The sequence below is a fragment of the Canis aureus genome, chromosome 27 (assembly GCF_053574225.1).
Source record: "Canis aureus isolate CA01 chromosome 27, VMU_Caureus_v.1.0, whole genome shotgun sequence".
In the NCBI taxonomy this organism is placed as follows: Eukaryota; Metazoa; Chordata; class Mammalia; order Carnivora; family Canidae; genus Canis; species Canis aureus.
In genome coordinates, this window is record NC_135637.1 from 17,363,516 (window position 1) to 17,380,162 (window position 16,647).

Sequence of the window (16,647 nt, forward strand, 5' to 3'; positions counted from 1 at the left end):
GGCCTCAGTTTCCCCTTTTTTTTCCTTATCTGCATTTGCATGAGGGATGGAAAGTGCCAACTGAGTGATAGGAGGTTGTAAAGTGCTCTTTCTCCTATGGCTGCTGAAGAGAACGCATTCTGGCATGGAGGAAGAAGCAGGGAAAGGTAAGGGATCAGCACTCATGGCTTTTTGCTTCTCCTAGGATGGCTAATCGAATCATATCCCACATACAGATAGAAAGTCATTATTAGTATTTTCTATGATAGGAATATTCTGTGCTGTTTTCTGTGGTGACCACTAGCTACTTGTGGCTACTGAGTACATGAAATTCACAGCCAAGGAATGGGATTTTTAAATAGGATCTAATTAATATGGGTATTAAATAGAATTAAAAATATAATTATTAAAATTTTTAATATTATTTGTGGCATATTAAATACATATTTAGTAATTTTATGTAATATAAATTATTGATATTGGGCAGCCCGGGTGGCTCAGCAGTTTAGCGCCGCCTTCAGCCCAGGGTGTGATCCTGGAGACCCAGGATTGAGTCCCACGTCAGGCTCCCTGCATGGAGCCTGCTTCTCCCTCTGCCTGTGTCTCTGCCTCTCTCTCTCCTCTCTGTGTATTCTCATGAATACATAAATAAAATCTTTAAAAATATATATAAATTATTGTCATTAACTACTAATCATAATAATTATTAATCTTAATAATAATTAATATTACTTATTTCTATGTATGTATGCACAGAAAATTTTCTTTTATTTTTTAAAAGATTTTTATTAATTTGAGAGAGAGAGAGAGAGAGCATGGGTGGGGTGAGGGGCAGAGGGAGAAGCTGAGCAGGGAGCCCAATGTGGGGCTCAATCTTGGGACTCTGGGATCATGACCTGAGGGGAAGGCAGAGGCTTAACCTATTGAAATAGCCAGGTGCCCTAGAAATTTTCCATGTAATATATAATTCATCATTTGAAAATGTATAGTTCCATGGTTTTTAGTGTATTTACAAAGTTGTGCAACCACCACTGCTATCCAGTTCTGGAACATTCTCATTCCCCCAGAAGTAACCCTGTATCCATTAGCAATCATTCCCATTTTCCACTTCTCCAGACCCCTGGCAACCACGAATCTAATCTCTGTATGGATTTGCCTATTCTGGACATTTCCTATAGATGGAAACATAGACCTTTTGTGCCGGGCTTCTTTCGTTCTTCATGTTTGTGAGGCTGATTCATGGTGTAGCTGGTGTCATTGTTTCATCCTTTTCATGGCTGAGTAATATTCCATTGTCTAGACATAACATATTCACTTATCCATTCATCCTATTAAATGTGCATTCATTTACATTTACATTTAAATAGCACATGGGACTAGTGGCCCCTGTATTGGTTAACAGAGATCTAGCACAGGAGGGAGAAGCTTGTCAAAGTAGACAAATCAGAGATCTGAGTTCTAGGGTGAGGCATGGCCCTTTGGTTTGGCTAACCAACTTGATGTGAGTGAGGGATCAATTAATTCCTCCCAGCTCTGAAGTCCCAAGACTATAATTTTTTTTAATAGACCAAGTCCCTATGCATAATGCAGGAGGTTAGATTCTGGATGGAGAATGTTTGTTTTAAGACCACCCAAACTCATCTGAGTTGTTTAAAGGTATATCCTGGCTGGACACACGGGGGAAATACCAGGGGTTCTCTCAAGTTTCTTCTATTTCTAATGGAATGGGTACTCTGTCTTTGGAGCATGACTTCTCCCCCTGGGTCTCTGAGATCTGGGCAGGTGGTTACCTTGAAGACCTTCTTGGCCCAAGTCCTGAAAGCCTCTTCCTGTCCACAGAGCTCATCCCCTTCCCTCATCTTCAGGATTCTCTCTCCTCCCAGCTCCTCCAGGAGGGTGTCCACAGCATGTCCAAAGGCGCAAAAGTGAGGGTAAGCCCGGGAGCCAAGGCCAAACACAGAGAACCTGTCAAGGAGACAACAAAAGGTCTGTGCTAGAGGACTGTGGAGCATGAGGGGGAGTCTGGTATTATGGACTCTATGCCCTTCCCCTCCCATGCTGCCAAATTCATATGTTGAAATCCTCACTCCCAATGCGACCATATTTCGAGATGGGGCCTTTAAGGTGGTAAATGATTCCTAAGGTTGGGCCCTAGTCTAATAGGACTGGTGTCTTTTTAAAAAAATTATTTATTTATTTATTTATGAGAGAGAGAGAGAGAGAGCATGAGCAGGGGGAGTAGCAGAGGGAGAGGGAGAAGCAGACTCCCTGCTGAGTGGGGAGCCTGACATGAGACTTGATCCCAGGACCCTGGGATCATGACCTGGGCTAAAAGCAGATGCTTAACTGCCTGAGCCAGCTAGGCGCCCCAGGACTGGTGTCCTTAGAAGAGACACCAATAGCACTCTCTCACTCTGACCCTGCAGAGAGGAGAGGCCATGTGAGGGCAGGGCAAGAAGGTGGCCATCTATAAGCCAGGAAGAGGGGCTTCACCAGGAACCAATCCTACTGGCACCTTCATCTTGGACTTATAGCCTCTAGAACTGCAAGGAAATAAATACCTGTTGTTGAAGTCACCCACTCTGGTATTTTGTTATGGCGGCCAGAGCAGACCAAGACATCTGGTATCTCTATGAGGACGGTGTTTAGCCCATGGTGGTCAGACAGCCCCAAGCCCACCCAGGGAAGGCTGTTTTAAAATCCGGGAGCCCTGGGATGCCTGGGTGGCTCAACGGTTGAGCGTCTGCCTTCGGCTCAGGGCGTGATTCCAGGATCCAGGATCGAGTCCCGCATGGGCTCCCTGCATGGACTCTGCTTCTCCTTCTGCCTGTGTCTCTGCCTCTCTCTCTGTCTCATGAATAAATAAAATCTTTAAAAAAATAAAATAAAATCTGGGAGCCCTTGGGGCCTGTCCTCCTTTCCTTCTGGTCTCTGTTAGGTGTGACCATCCTTGGGCGAGAATTCCCAATGGTCCCAAGGAGGATGAGTTAGATAGGGATAGCAATGACCCAGAACCGTTGGCTGCTTTTCATGTGTCCCTTTTTAAGCTGGAGAAATTAGTCTACTTTTTGGGGAAGGCTTGAATTCTATAAGGGACACAACCAGATGAGTTTTAAGTACAAAGATAACAAAAAATCACAATACAGAGGTCTTCAGGGACCTGTATTAATGAGGGGATCAGAAGGACTCGTCATTAACACATCAAATGTTCACTGTATGTTAACCAACTGGGATTAAAGCAAAAATCTTAAAAAAACCCCACATCAAATATTGGTGTGCAAACAGGTTATTCTAAAAGGGGATGAAAGATTTATAAATATGCTGACTCCACCCCTTGTGATGTCTATGAAATTAATTTGCTTCACAAACACTCTTTGCCTAGGTGCCACCAAGAAAAGGTGGCTGTTTGAATCAGCAGGGGGTCAAGTTAATGAGAGTTTCCTCTCTGTTAAGATGGGCTGCCTTGACTGGAGTACGAGAAGAGAAGGGCTGTGTCTCAGATGGCCACTCTTGCTAATTGACTGTCCTACAGACCCTTTATGTCACACTTCCAGGGCTTGGTCCTAGCTGCGTGTCTCGACCTCAAGGGGACCAGAGGGACAGGTTGACAAGTGGGACAAGAACACCCCACCCCACTTCTTTCCTGGGTTGGAGTTTTCTGCCGTAGACTGTCATCTCAGACAAGCCCAGGAGTGGAGCTGTGTCAGCTATTCCAGGCTGGCTCTGGCTCGGCCTTTGAAACTTCTTGTTTAGGATGAAGGGGTCAAGTTGGCCAAAGATTAAGATGGGGGATGTAGGGAAGGAGGAGGGGAAGCTAGGAAGGGATTCCCATTCTCTCTGTCGTTGGAGAATGCGCTGGAGATGGGTCCAGGTGTCTCCCAGATCCAGTGAGAATTAGCATAGGTTAATATCCAGTCCTCTGAAAATTACATGCATGCTCCCTCACTGAGCCTCTTCTCTTTTCCTGCCCTTCTTTCCCTGAGCTTGTAGAGCCTTTCCAAGGAAAGTACGTGGGATTAGGCAGTGTTTTCCTCCCATCACTCCTTCACCTGTCATCTTCCTAGAGCTGGATTCCTCACATTCTCCTTCAAGGATGGTAGTGTGACAGGTAGGACAGCTAGTAACCAGGAGTGGACTGTTTGGAAGGGACCCGGAAGGAGCATTTCTGCCCCAAGCCATGCCCCTTAGCCTCAGCCTCACAGAGACTGAAAATTCCTAGCACCAGTCATGACTGTAGTTATGATGTTGTTCCTCAAATATGCAATACTTATGTTCATGGCATCTGCCATTCATGACTTCCACCGATACTATTATTTCCTTATTACTGCTGTTTAACTTGCTTTAAATTTGTACTCATTAGCTTATCAAACTCAGTTGTGTTCACTACCAGATGGCTCAGGTGATTCATTCATTAATATGTTTCCTGGTACACCTGAAGACCTGAAGTCCAGTTATTTCCTAGACTCCCATTTCCACCAACAACTTTCCCTTATTTTTAAATATTTTTTAAATATTTTATTTATTTATTCATGAGAGACAAAGAGAGAAAGAGGCAGAGACACAGGCAGAGGGAGAAGCAGGCTCCATGCAAGGAGCCTGATGTGGGACTGAGTCCTGGGATCTCAGCCTGTGATCATGCCCTGTGCCAAAGGCAGATGCTCAACTGCTGAGCCATCGAGGTGTCCCTATCTTTACCTTATGATTGCAAACTTCCCATTTTAAGTCTCCAAACCAGGAACTGGCAAACTTCTTCTTTTTTTGTTTTTTATTAAAATTGCATTTTATTAATGCAGAAAATACATTGGTAATCAACAATTAAAGGAAATTGTGCTGCACGAATAATAATAAATGATGCTTGAAAGTCATTGAGATATTTTCTTTTTTAAAAAATTTATTTATTTTTATTATTTTATTTATATTTATTTTAATAAATTTATTTTTTATTGGTGTTCAATTTGTTAACATACAGAATAACGTAAACTTCTTAAACATGGGGCCAGAGAGTAAATACTTTTAGGTTTCTAGGACAAGAAGCAAAATCGAAGCTATTCTGTAGATACTTACATAAGAGATGGAAAACAAATGCCTGTGCATTTTTATTAACAAAAAAAGTTTTTAAAAATTATTATTATTATAGTTATTGAGGATAATGTTTTAGTACTGTGCCTACTTATGAAGATAGAAGTCCCTTTTTTTGGGGGGGGGTAGAGTTTTGCTTAATTGGAGTTCAGCAGTAATGTTTTCTTTCATCAGGTGAATTACAAATGCTCTATTGTAAAAACCATTCCCAGCTCACGGGCTGTGTAAGAGCACACAGTGGTCAGGCTGTGTTGCACCTGCAGGCTGCAGCCTGCCAATGCCTGCTCTAAGCCATGATAGATTTCATAAGGAAAAAATGGGTCTGACTGTCAATGTACAAAACTGATGTTCAATGTCAAGCTAAAACAATGCCCTGATGTCAAACGTCACAGAATGAATTACACCAAGAATGAACCCTAATATAAATTATGTAGTTTGTGTGATAATGATGTGTCAGTGTAGGTCCATCAACTGTACAAATGTACCATCCTGGGTGGAGATGGTGGTGCTGGAGGAGGCTGTTTTTGTTGGGGGCTGGGAAGGGAGTAATATGGGAAATCTCTATATCTTCCTCTCAGTTTTGCAGGGAACCTAAAAATGCTTTAAAAAAATAAAGTCTATTAAAAAAGTGCCCTGCTGGACATAATACCTCAATACCCAGGACCCCTGTGATGTGTATCATCTAGCAAGCATTGCCCTGAGCAGGTATGAGAAGGTTCGGTTGGCAAAGGTCAGGAAGATTTGTGGCCAGGCCCGATACTTGGCTTAGATTAGCTGTGTTTATGGACATTGGCAAAACCAAGGACCTGACATCTAGTTTCCTTTCTTCCTAAATGCTCATTGAACTTAATTCACAATTGTTGAAATACAAAATATCTGTCCATCTACCTAAAGTGATCTCTTGGTAAGTGACCACTGTACTCTGATAAGTAGGGGGTTGGGCCAATATTTTTTGACTCTGACTGCACATTAGAGGCACTTGGGGTAATAAAGAAACTAAAAAGCAAAGCTTGGGCCCAATTCTAGACCAGTTACACAGGAATCTCTGGAAATAGGGCTTGGTTATTGGTATACTACAAACATCTCCAAACAATTTTGATGTGTATCCAGGGTTGAGAGTGACTGAGGCATGGCAGGGTGTCCCCAAAAGTTTGGTGTAAAATGTATCACTAGGAAGGGCAGTTCAGTGAGAAATTTCTAGGGAAGAACATCCTTCAGCACAAATGATGTGCTGATGATGGGTTGAGATTGGGCAATGGAGCTCTGAGAGTATGTACAGGAAGAGGTCACAGGAGAGCCCAGGTAGCATGCTTTACCAGGGCGGGTACAGTCCCCAGACAACCAGCGTGCAGCTGGTTATTCAAGAGATGGATGGGAGTAGAAGGGAGACCCTCCCCCCAAACAAAGAGCCCACTTTGCAACTGAATCCAGTTCCCCAAGATATCTTCCCTGATGCCCACGGCCCCTGCTCACCTCACATTTGCCAGGGGTCCAGCACTCTCAAAGTTGTCTCTGAGGTCTGGCCCATCACCCGATGACTTATGAGAATCAGAATATGAGGAAACACTATTGAACCGGACTTTGTAGCTCCTGCCAAAACAGAAGACAGCCTGTGAGTTCTGGCTTGGAACTCCCTTTGGGGTCAATGTCACAATGGACCTTCACATGACAAGCCCTGTTTCTAGGACCTTCTCTTACATGTTGAGACCATAATGCTTCTATGGATGCTTCCAGAATGGATCAACTTACCCTCATCCATCACGACGATAGGAAGCCATCGGCACATGACACTACATGTATTTAAAAGGTTCCTGACCACACTCGACTCAGGAATCTTGAGAACGAAACGGTCAAGATGATTTAATTGGCAAAAAGTCACAAATAGAATAGACCATCCCCTAACTATGAGACCAAGCTTCCTTGCTTCCCAAATTTTAACAAGCACAAGAATCATCCTGGGATGCTGTTAAAGTGCAGGTTCTGATTCAGCAGATCCAGGTAGGACCTGAGTTTCTGCATTTCTAATGAGCACTCAAGGGATGCCAATGCTGGTGGTCCCCAGAACTCACTTTGGGTAGCCAGGAACTAACCTGTGCTGTCCACTATGTAGTAGCTATGTGCGTCTTTTTTTTTTTTTTTAAGGTTTTATCCATTTATTTGAAAGACAGTGAGAGAGCGAGAGAGATCACAGAGGGAGAGGGAGAAGCAGAAACCTGCTGAACAGGAAGCCTGATGCGGGGCTCGACCCCAGGACCCTGGGATCATGACCTGAGCCAAAGGCAGACACTTAACCGTCTGAGTCACCCAGGTGCCCCGGTAGCCATGTGTGTCTATCTAAACATAAAGTTAGGGATGCCTCCGTGGTTCAGTGGTTAAGCACCTGCCTTTGGCTCAGGGTGGGATCCTGGGATCCTGATAGAGTCCCGCATTGGACTCCCTGTGCTCGGTCTGCCTATGTTTCTGCCTCTCTCTGTGTGTCTCTCATGAATAAATAAATAAAACCTTAAAAAAACAAAGTCAAATTGATTTGAAATAAATACAGTTAAAAATCTGTTCCTCACTAGCAAGTGCTCAGGAGCCACATGTGGCGTGGCTGCCGTATTGGATGGCACAGATATAGAACATTTACACCATCCTAGAAAGTTTTATTGGATTATGCTGGACAGCTCCCATTCAACATTCCCTTTCTAGTAAGTTACGGTTCTTGTACACTTCAAGGATCTGTCACTTTTCCCGTTTCAAGTAAACGTGGAAAATGTTCAGCACTGAGACATGGCATGAAAAGAGATTCAACTTCTTATTAAACTATTTTGAAGCAGAAGGAAGATGTCACTGGGACTCAAACCTCAGTACGAGAGGCTCAGGAGACTTGAGACTTCAAAAAAAAAAAAAAAATCCAGTTTCCCTGTTCTCCCAAAGTGGGAAGTTTTGTTCTTAGACGAGGCAAAAACAAAACATAAAAACACAATAAAAGACCAAAAAACACAACAAAACGACTCCTCCCAAAACAAAAGACCAACACCCAAACCAAAACAAAACGTCTCAACAGACAAATCTGAGTGCAAAAGACAAAAAAAGACATTGCGCATTCTGGCAGCAGGGCTTGTAAGCTGGACGTTCTTCAAAGTTTTTGTTCCAGCGTCAGGAAAGTTCTAAATATATGTAAGTGTATTTTCTGCCCTAAAATAGTCTCACATTGAGTCATTTCTGCAAATAAGTCATGCAACATATCAGGGGGTGGCTGTGTTGTTAGTGTGGGAGGGATGGTTGATGCTTGTGGGTTAAAAATAATAGCACATGTATTTGTATGAGGTTTGAGGTTTTTCCAAACGCTTTCCTCTTTGTTTTTATCCTTTGATCCTCTCAACAACTCCCAGAGGTAGTTAGGGCGGAGACGATTTCTCCCCATTTGGCAGATGAGAAAGACTGAGACCCAGAGAGGTCAAATGCCTTGCTCAAGGTTACTTAGTGAGTGAGTGGCACAGCCTGGGTTAGAACTCAGGTCTCCTTGAGACCCACATGTGTCCTTGGATGCTTTGGCACTGGGCATGCATGCACATGTGCACACACATGCCCACACGCATACACGAACATGGTGCATACATGTGCACCAACGTGTGCACACACAGATGGGCACACACACACATGCACATGCACATACGCACACACGCACATGCACACACGCACACACACTCTACCTCTGCTGGCTGTCACGAACTGCAGCCAGACCATGGACTTCTGTGTCACCTTGGGGGAGGGGAGGCCCTTTACGGGGAAAGAAACGCAAGGGTTCCGGGTACCTAGAGGGGAGAAAGGATGGTGCCCTCTCTCTCCCTGAAGGAGGGGTGAGGGGGAGCCTGTGGTGATCACCTAGGAAGGAGAGGGACAGGGAGAGTGGGGACAAAGGTGGCTGAGCAGGAGGGACACAGCTATCCCTTGGATGTGGAATGTATGTGAACTCGCCAACAGGTGCTTGGCTATGAGAAAACCAGGAGAGGTTTTCTGCAGACTATGGCCTCTAAGTAGCAGTCAGCTATGGCATTTGCTCTGCTCCATGCTGGAGGGGACACTGTGTTGGTCTCACCGAAAGATAGCTCAGCTTGCACACGCCATATGTTCTCTACTTTATGCAGGACTTTGGGCTTTGCAAGGGTACTCAGGATTACAGGTGTTTGTCACCTTACAAAATATCTTTCAAACCCAACACCACATTGGAATGCAATTTCACTATGAACATCTTTTGGCTACAGGCATTTTTTTTTTTTTTTTTTTTTTTTTTTTGCCTTATGAGGTATCTTATCTTCTGAACTCAACCTCTACATTAGCCGGCAACTCCACCGAGAGCATCTGATGGAACAGTTGTGGGGAAAGAAGCTCATTTTCATTAATTTTGAAGCTAGGTTTCCAAAGAGGAAAAATAGTAAGAACTGGTGTTTACACGGGGCTCCTAAGCTTTCACAAGATGCTTACATCTATTTTCTCCTTTGATTCTTACAAGTTAAGAAGTTAAGGCAGGTATAACAAGCCCTATTTGATGGAAAAAGAAACTGGGACTTGGGGCAGTGCAGTCACCTGAGAAGTCAAAATATCAGCCCCAGTGGATCCCAGACACCCACCAGCTAAAACTGCTCACAAATGGACTTCAGGTCACAAAAACCCGCCAGCACTCAAATGTGAAACCCAGATGCCAAAAGATAATCTTCAGCTGCTTCCAGAGTGTGTAATGTGACCCTGGAGGGTCATTCACTTACTTCCTTTCCTCATGCACAGAGTTGGGATGCCTCATTTCCATCAAAGCACAGCCGAATTTCTGGAAGCCAAAATAGAGGATTGAAACGTGAAGCACGGATTTCGAAACGCGGAATAGGGTTGGGCATTGAGAGTCTGGGGTCCTGGCTGGCACAAGAGGAGCCTAATGGCTCCAGGGGCCAGGATACTAGAGATGGTCTGGGGTTCAGGCTGGGCAGCTGTACTCCAGCTGCAGGTGCATTTGGAAGGGCCAGCTGATGAAGGGGCTACAGGTGTGAACCTTTTACCCCCAGCTCACAAACCCCCATTGTGGCTTTCTCTTTGTAAAGAGATTGTCCCCACTTCTCTCAGCTAGAGCAGGGGATGCCAAGGTCCTGATTGGAGCATCCAATCCAAAGCAACAGCTCACTCAGGCAACAGCATTTTCACCTGGAATTGGCTAGTCAGTGGACACTGAGAGATTGAGGTCTGGGAAGTGTCCAATCTCTGTGGAACTTGGATCCAAATCAAAGTCACAGGCTTTTGAGGCTCTGGGAGGATTTGCTACTGACGGGCAGGTATAACTGCTCCCCCCCACCTCCCCAATGGAGAACATGCTAGAATAGGTGAAAGCTCATCTTACCTCCCCATTCTCAGGTGGGTCTCCATTGCCAAAAGTGCTGGTAACCACCAGGACCAGAGTTTCATGCTCCAGGTGTACAATGTCATATTCTTCCATGGACATCACCTAGGAGGGCAAGGGTGAAGGAATGGTGGGGGAGAGGAAAGGAGAAGGTGGCAAGAGAAGAGATAAGAGAGAACAAAAAGTGATGGGGGAAGGAGAAGAGAGACAAGGGAACAAGAGAAGTCATCTTGAGCTGTTGCCTTTGGAAGGAGAACTAAAAGTTCTGAGTGTCACTATTTCAATGGGCTCAAGTTGGTAGACCTAAAATTTTTGGCAGTGTGGGACCTTTCTGTGGTCACAATGGCCTGAAGGACCATAAAGAACCTGGGGCAGTGGTGGAAGGGGTTAGCTGCTAATAGAGACAGATCTTGATGGAGATCCTTGGGCTTATAATCAACTGGTTGTGGAATCTTCTTGACCACATATAGGCTGAGAATGGCCCAGCTGGATCTGCCCAAGTCTGCTCAGCTTCCTTGCTAATCCTCCCTCCAGCAGCATGGGACCTGGGTGAAATAATTCTGAGATCCCTGCCGTAGGGAAGATATTGCCCTATATCTTAGCATCTCTTGAGCAACATTTCTCCAAGTAGGTTCTAGGGAAGCCCAGTCTCCTGAGAGGCTCCTTGAAAATAAGTGAGCCATGAACAAATACGTTTATATTCTATCCCCTTCTCATTTGGAAATTAGAATACAATTGACCTTGAACAACATGGGTTCGAACTGCGTGGGTCCACTTATATGTGGTTCTTTTCCAATAAGGACAATACAGTATTGTCAATGCAGTTTCTCTTCCTTCTGGTTTTGTTAATAACATTTTCCTTTCTGTAGCTTACTTTACTACAAGAATACAGTATATAATACATACAACATACAAAATACGTGTCAATCAACTGTTCATGTAAGGCTGGTCAACAATAGGCTATCTGTAGTTCAGTTTTTGGGAGTCAAGAGATACATGCAGATGTTCAGCACCCCTGGCCCCCATGTTGCACAAGGGTCAACTGTGCAGACTTGCAAATTGAAGGCTCTGTGATATCATTGAAATGGGTTTAATGCAGAGCTTCCCAAACTGACCCCAGAATATTTTCTCATCAACCCTCTAAGATTTTGCTTTGAGATGGGGTTTAATTTTGTGATTCCTGGACTCCTGGAAGGTCACGGGAAGAGGGGCATCAAAGTCCCCTGAAATTTATACGAATATGCTTGTACATGCTGATGGGCACCTTGCGATGTGCTTGTGCATCCATTCTCAAAGGTTCTTTTTCTCTGTTAACTTCCTTCACTCCCCTTCCCAACTATGTATTTACCACATGGAACCAGGGAACTGACACTGCCCACTACCCACCTTGGCATCAAAAGCATGTTTGAAGATCTCACACAAGGTTTTAGCATAGGCCTGTGACTTGCCCGTCTCAGTGGCATAAAGGATGGTCGCCTTGACCCTCTTGGCCATTGCCTGCCCCATGAGCTTGGCCGAGAACTTGACGGCTCTGGGGAGAAGAGGATGGAGAAGAAAATGGGAAATGTAGAAAAGAGGGAAGATGCTAGGCTGGGGCTTTGTGGCAAGGATCATGATCCTTGGAATGTAACGGGAGAGAACTTACTCTTCTCTTGATCTCTGATGGTTTCAGGGACACTAGAAGCCTAAGTTTAGCACCATATCAACCCTTTTATTAAATCTCTCAAGAGAAACTAGTTAGGGCAGCCCAGGTCGCTTAGTGGTTTAGTGCTGCCTTCGGCCCAGGGTGTGATCCTGGAGACCCAGGATGGAGTCCCACAACAGGCTTGCTGCATGGAGCCTGTTTTTCCCTCTGCCTGTGTCTCTGCCTCTCTCTCTCTCTCTCTCATGAATAAATAAATAAAATCTTAAAAAAAAAAAAAGAGCAACTAGTCATGAGCTAGCATGGTTGTTAGTTTTGTTAGTTTGTTGCTTGCCTGACCAATCCTAGTCTGAGAACCTGGGTTTGCCAAGCATGGCCCCCAAAGATGATAGTTCATTCATTCATTCGTTCATTTGTTCATTCATCAAACATTTGTTGAGTGCTAAATCATGCGTCAGGCATAGTTATAGGAGCTGAAGAACATAGACATGGAGCTTAATTCTAGTGTGTGTCTGTATGTGCATGTGTGTATGTGTGTGTGTGATAGAAATAATATATCACCAGGTATTGAATTAGAAGGGATTTTAGAGGCTTATTTATCCAAAAAGGAGGACTTGCTCCAGTTTAGTCAGGCTTCATATACAGGATCTTGCACAACAGAGCCTGATATCTAATAGGCACTAAATAAATATCTAACAAAAGAGGGAAGGAATGAATTTTAAAGACACTGCTACCACCGAATCCCTGGGGAGTCTAACTATTAAGTCTAGGCTCTTTCTAGCTAAATGGAGGATTCAGAACCAGTGTTCCTTCCCTCCTGCCAGTGAGGGCGTGGGGGTGGCAGATAGGCAGAGGCTCAGGAATGCCTGGGCTCACCTTCTGAGCTGGCACCCCTGCTCCAACAAGGAACCTTAGAGTAGACAAATTGCTAATTAGCCCCACCTGGGGATTACTGGTGGGAAATTCATTTTTTTAGAATAAGGGAAACCACCCACACTGCAGGAGCACTCCGAGCTAAGAGGGAGAAACAGAAAAGAATAAAAGGTGTCTGGAGGATTCCCTTTGCATGATTGGAGCATAAAAAAGCATCTATAATTAACCACCATTGTTTCTACCCCACACTTAATAGTGCAATTAATGTTTTAGATTTCTTACTCCCTCTTCTCCCAAAAACAGCTCTACTGAACTAAAGCCAAAGCCTGCCCTCCCTGAGAATAACCATGATTCTCTTGTTAGGGAAAGGATGGCCACTGATGTGTTTGGCTGCAAGATGGGGTTAGGTGGAAAGAGAGACAAGCGTGGGAGATAGAGGGACAGAGGTGCCATGGGCCATGTGACTGGAGCCAGGACCTAGGTCTGTAGTCCCTGCAGGACCCACCAGTGCCTTTCTTCTGGGGTTCATGGCATGGATGGCATCTGTTGCACATCATGGGATTGTACCCAGAGAATTCTGGACCTGAGGGTGCTGATGGAAGAGTTGCTCACTGTGTATCCAGCTCCTCTGCCAAAAGGTTAACTCCAAACAGGGGTCTCTGCTGAGTGGGTCTCTTTAGGAGAAGGCTGCTATCCCCATTAGATCATCTCTGTCAGCCCCACCTAACTTGTCAGTGGGTCCCATGGTTGGCCACACATTCTTTAGGATCATTACTCTTCTGTGGCCTGGCCCATCATCTCCTTCCTGCCCTCCTTTGCTCGGTTAAGTCTATTCATCTCATTCTTCAGCCCAATTGTCATTTTCTGAAGGAAGCTCTCTCTGACCTTCCAATCTCGGCTAACTCTATTTATGGCACCATGAATCATTCCTCAATGGCACCTGTAATGTTTCCTGTATTGGTGTGATTCTTGGGAAACGAATGGCTGTGAGCTTTGACAGGAACAACATTTATCTGGCTCATCAGGCATGGCTGGAGCCTAGCACAGTGCCTGGCACAGAGTAGGCCCTCAGTATTCATTTATTGGACAAATGAAGGAAGGAAGGAAAGAATGAATGAGTGGTGTTTAGAGCTCAGCCTTTGGTGAGAGCCCTCGCGAGTTGGCTTGTTCCAGCTCCTCCCACCTCTGGGTGCAGTGACTTCATGTTAGTAGCTTGAAATTGGCCAGAGGGGGAGTATTTATACCATGGAAATTGGCAAATGTTATAAATCTATCATCCTTATTATAATTACTAGTGCAGTTATTATTTTTAGGAGAGCTGGTTTATCAACATGCTATTGCCTCCAAGACAAGAATTTAGGACATGGGAGGTGAGGAATGTGAGACTGGGAAGGAAAAAAGTTGAAGCAACATCTGCATCTCAGATCCTGAGGCAAAGAAGGCATGAGGGGTTCAGAGAAGATGGAGAAATCACATCACAAAAGGGGTCAGAGGGCCAAGCATCAGCGCAGCCTCCTTTACTGGGGCTCACTGATTTTGGAGGCATTCCTATCTCCCACCCACTTCAGGAGACTTACTCTGCCAGCTTCTTGAAACCGATGGCTCGCCGCTTTGTGGGGGTCCCATTGGTACCTTTCCAGACATGGGTGTTCCAAGGCTCCGGCTGGGAAGAGAGGACCATGGTCACCACAGTGAGGGAATCCAGCTCCTCCTGGGGGATGCTCAAGACTTTCTGGGTGCTCGTGGCTCCCAGCTATGTCCAACCCTCAGCTCTTGAAGGGACTGCTGGTGATGAGCATGGGGTCCTTGTGCAGAGTAGCTGGTCCAGTCTCCCTGCATTGTCCTGCTAGACCTTTCCACTCAGCCCTTGGTCCCACTCAAACACTCCCCTGGGGACCCCTGACTATTCACTTTGCCTCCACTAGTCTTTTAGCTAGAGCTACACTGTACAATACGGTAGCCATCAGCCACGTTGGCTGTGGAGCACTTAGATGTCCAAAGAGCAAATCTGAATTCAGACATGCTTGAAGCAAAACAGGCATACCAAATATTGAAAACTTAGCACAAAAGAGGCAGGGAGGGGCAGGACCTGGTATTCGAAGGAGGGGGTAAGCCGGTAGTTGAGCATCTCCTGGTGGAAGACAGGGGTGATGCTGCCAGACATGGGGGGCACAATCCACACCCAGTCAGCAGGGCAGCCCCCTCGGCAGCGGTATTCATTCTCCATGTGCTTAATGAAGGACTCGGTGGCAGAGTGGTGGTCAACGATGGTAACTTTGTCACTCTGCAGAAAGAAAGGGGACAAGGAGTCAGGAAGAAAGGGCAGCTGGGGTATTTTGGGATGCCCTTCCCCATAGAGCAGCGTTTCCCAGAATATTGTCCTGGAGGTGATGTTAGGCAATGTGAAGTGGCTCTCCACATTTCTCTCTCAATTATACCCACAGGAGAGTCTCCTTTTGGTACTAACACATCTCTAATGCCTCTCTTGCCAAGTTTCCTCTCCCCCCCGCCACCCCACTGGCTTTTTCATGAGAGAGGAACCTCAGACAGGGCTGAGCTAGAATTTAACAACTTTGCATTGTTTTCCTTGTGTTTATTTGCTTATTAATTAATATTATAATCACCTTCTATTTATGGCAACTGATACTGACTCTCCATTTATGGTGCTTATACAAAAGCCTCTTAAAATAAAAAAAAGTACTGAGGATGAGTTGATTAAAATTAAAACCCAGAAATCACAGTAAAGGTGCGGGACTGCATATCTGGGTAACCAGCCCCTGGGGCCCATTCTGGTCGGCTGCCCTGGATTCACACCTTGTCTAGACAGTGCTTTCCCTCTTTGCCCACAAAACCTTACCCCTTTCTGCATTTTCTTTCCTCAATCACTCACCCGCTCCCATCTCTCCCATCTCTGGCTCACTGGTCCTCCCAGTCCACTGAACTACACTGTATCCTTCTCAACGACTCCTGAAAACCTCACTCCTCCACGGTTGAGGGAGAAGAGGGGGCTTCCTTCCCTATCACCCCATCTCGACCTGTATCTTCCCTGGGATACTCCCCAGTGTGTCCATTCTCCCTACACCCACAGTTCATGTTCATGTCCATCCATGACCTGATGCTTTCATTCTACTGTCTGTGCCTTCCATGTATGTCTAAGAGGGCCTAGCTTCCCAGACTCTCAGCCCCCAGAGGATACAGAGTTGGTTTCTATTACAGAGAGTGATCTCTATTCTATAGTCTTCTATAGACTTCTGCCCAGGATAATGCCAGCTTATGGCTGTCACCCTGGCATAATTATTAGCAGCATCGTCCTTTTGCACTCAAAAGTACTGTGGTTTAGATAATAAATTCTACAGCCATTCTACGTAATACCACTCATTGACCTCACGCATTGAGGGGCCTATATGCTTCTGATAATGAAGAGGGGTATTTGTGTCTGTTTTGTGATAGTCTGAAACCTGAAGAGGTGACAAGACACAGAGGATGCCTGCCATTCAATTCTAATAAATCTTAAACAATAAATCACACTGCCCCTCATCCCTATCTATTCATCTCTTCTTCAAATGGTCTCCACCCAAGATCCAAAATGGAGACTAAGGCATGTATTTTGGGAAGTAGACCTTGCTGACGGACAGATACACCCCTGGCAGCCAGGTGTCTTGACATTCTGCTTCAAGCCTCTGGAAAGTTTTAGTTTCCCCTG

At 45.2% G+C, this 16,647-nt stretch overlaps 1 protein-coding gene across 2 annotated transcripts in view; it reads right to left on the bottom strand.

Annotated features, from left to right (window-relative positions):
- The window catches only part of NOS1 (nitric oxide synthase 1), a 113,267-nt gene that overhangs the window by 27,445 nt on the left and 69,175 nt on the right, over nucleotides 1–16,647 (bottom strand). Inside the window, exons 12-19 of one of the 2 annotated variants that reach the window (XM_077875806.1) lie at nucleotides 15,034–15,228; nucleotides 14,522–14,607; nucleotides 11,816–11,960; nucleotides 10,430–10,534; nucleotides 9,810–9,868; nucleotides 8,757–8,858; nucleotides 6,532–6,648; nucleotides 1,770–1,944 (exon numbers count right to left, since the gene is read on the bottom strand). In XM_077875806.1, the coding sequence (XP_077731932.1) occupies nucleotides 1,770–1,944; nucleotides 6,532–6,648; nucleotides 8,757–8,858; nucleotides 9,810–9,868; nucleotides 10,430–10,534; nucleotides 11,816–11,960; nucleotides 14,522–14,607; nucleotides 15,034–15,228 (984 nt within the window). The remainder of the gene's footprint in view (nucleotides 1–1,769; nucleotides 1,945–6,531; nucleotides 6,649–8,756; nucleotides 8,859–9,809; nucleotides 9,869–10,429; nucleotides 10,535–11,815; nucleotides 11,961–14,521; nucleotides 14,608–15,033; nucleotides 15,229–16,647) is intronic. The other variant, XM_077875808.1, reaches the window with a different exon arrangement.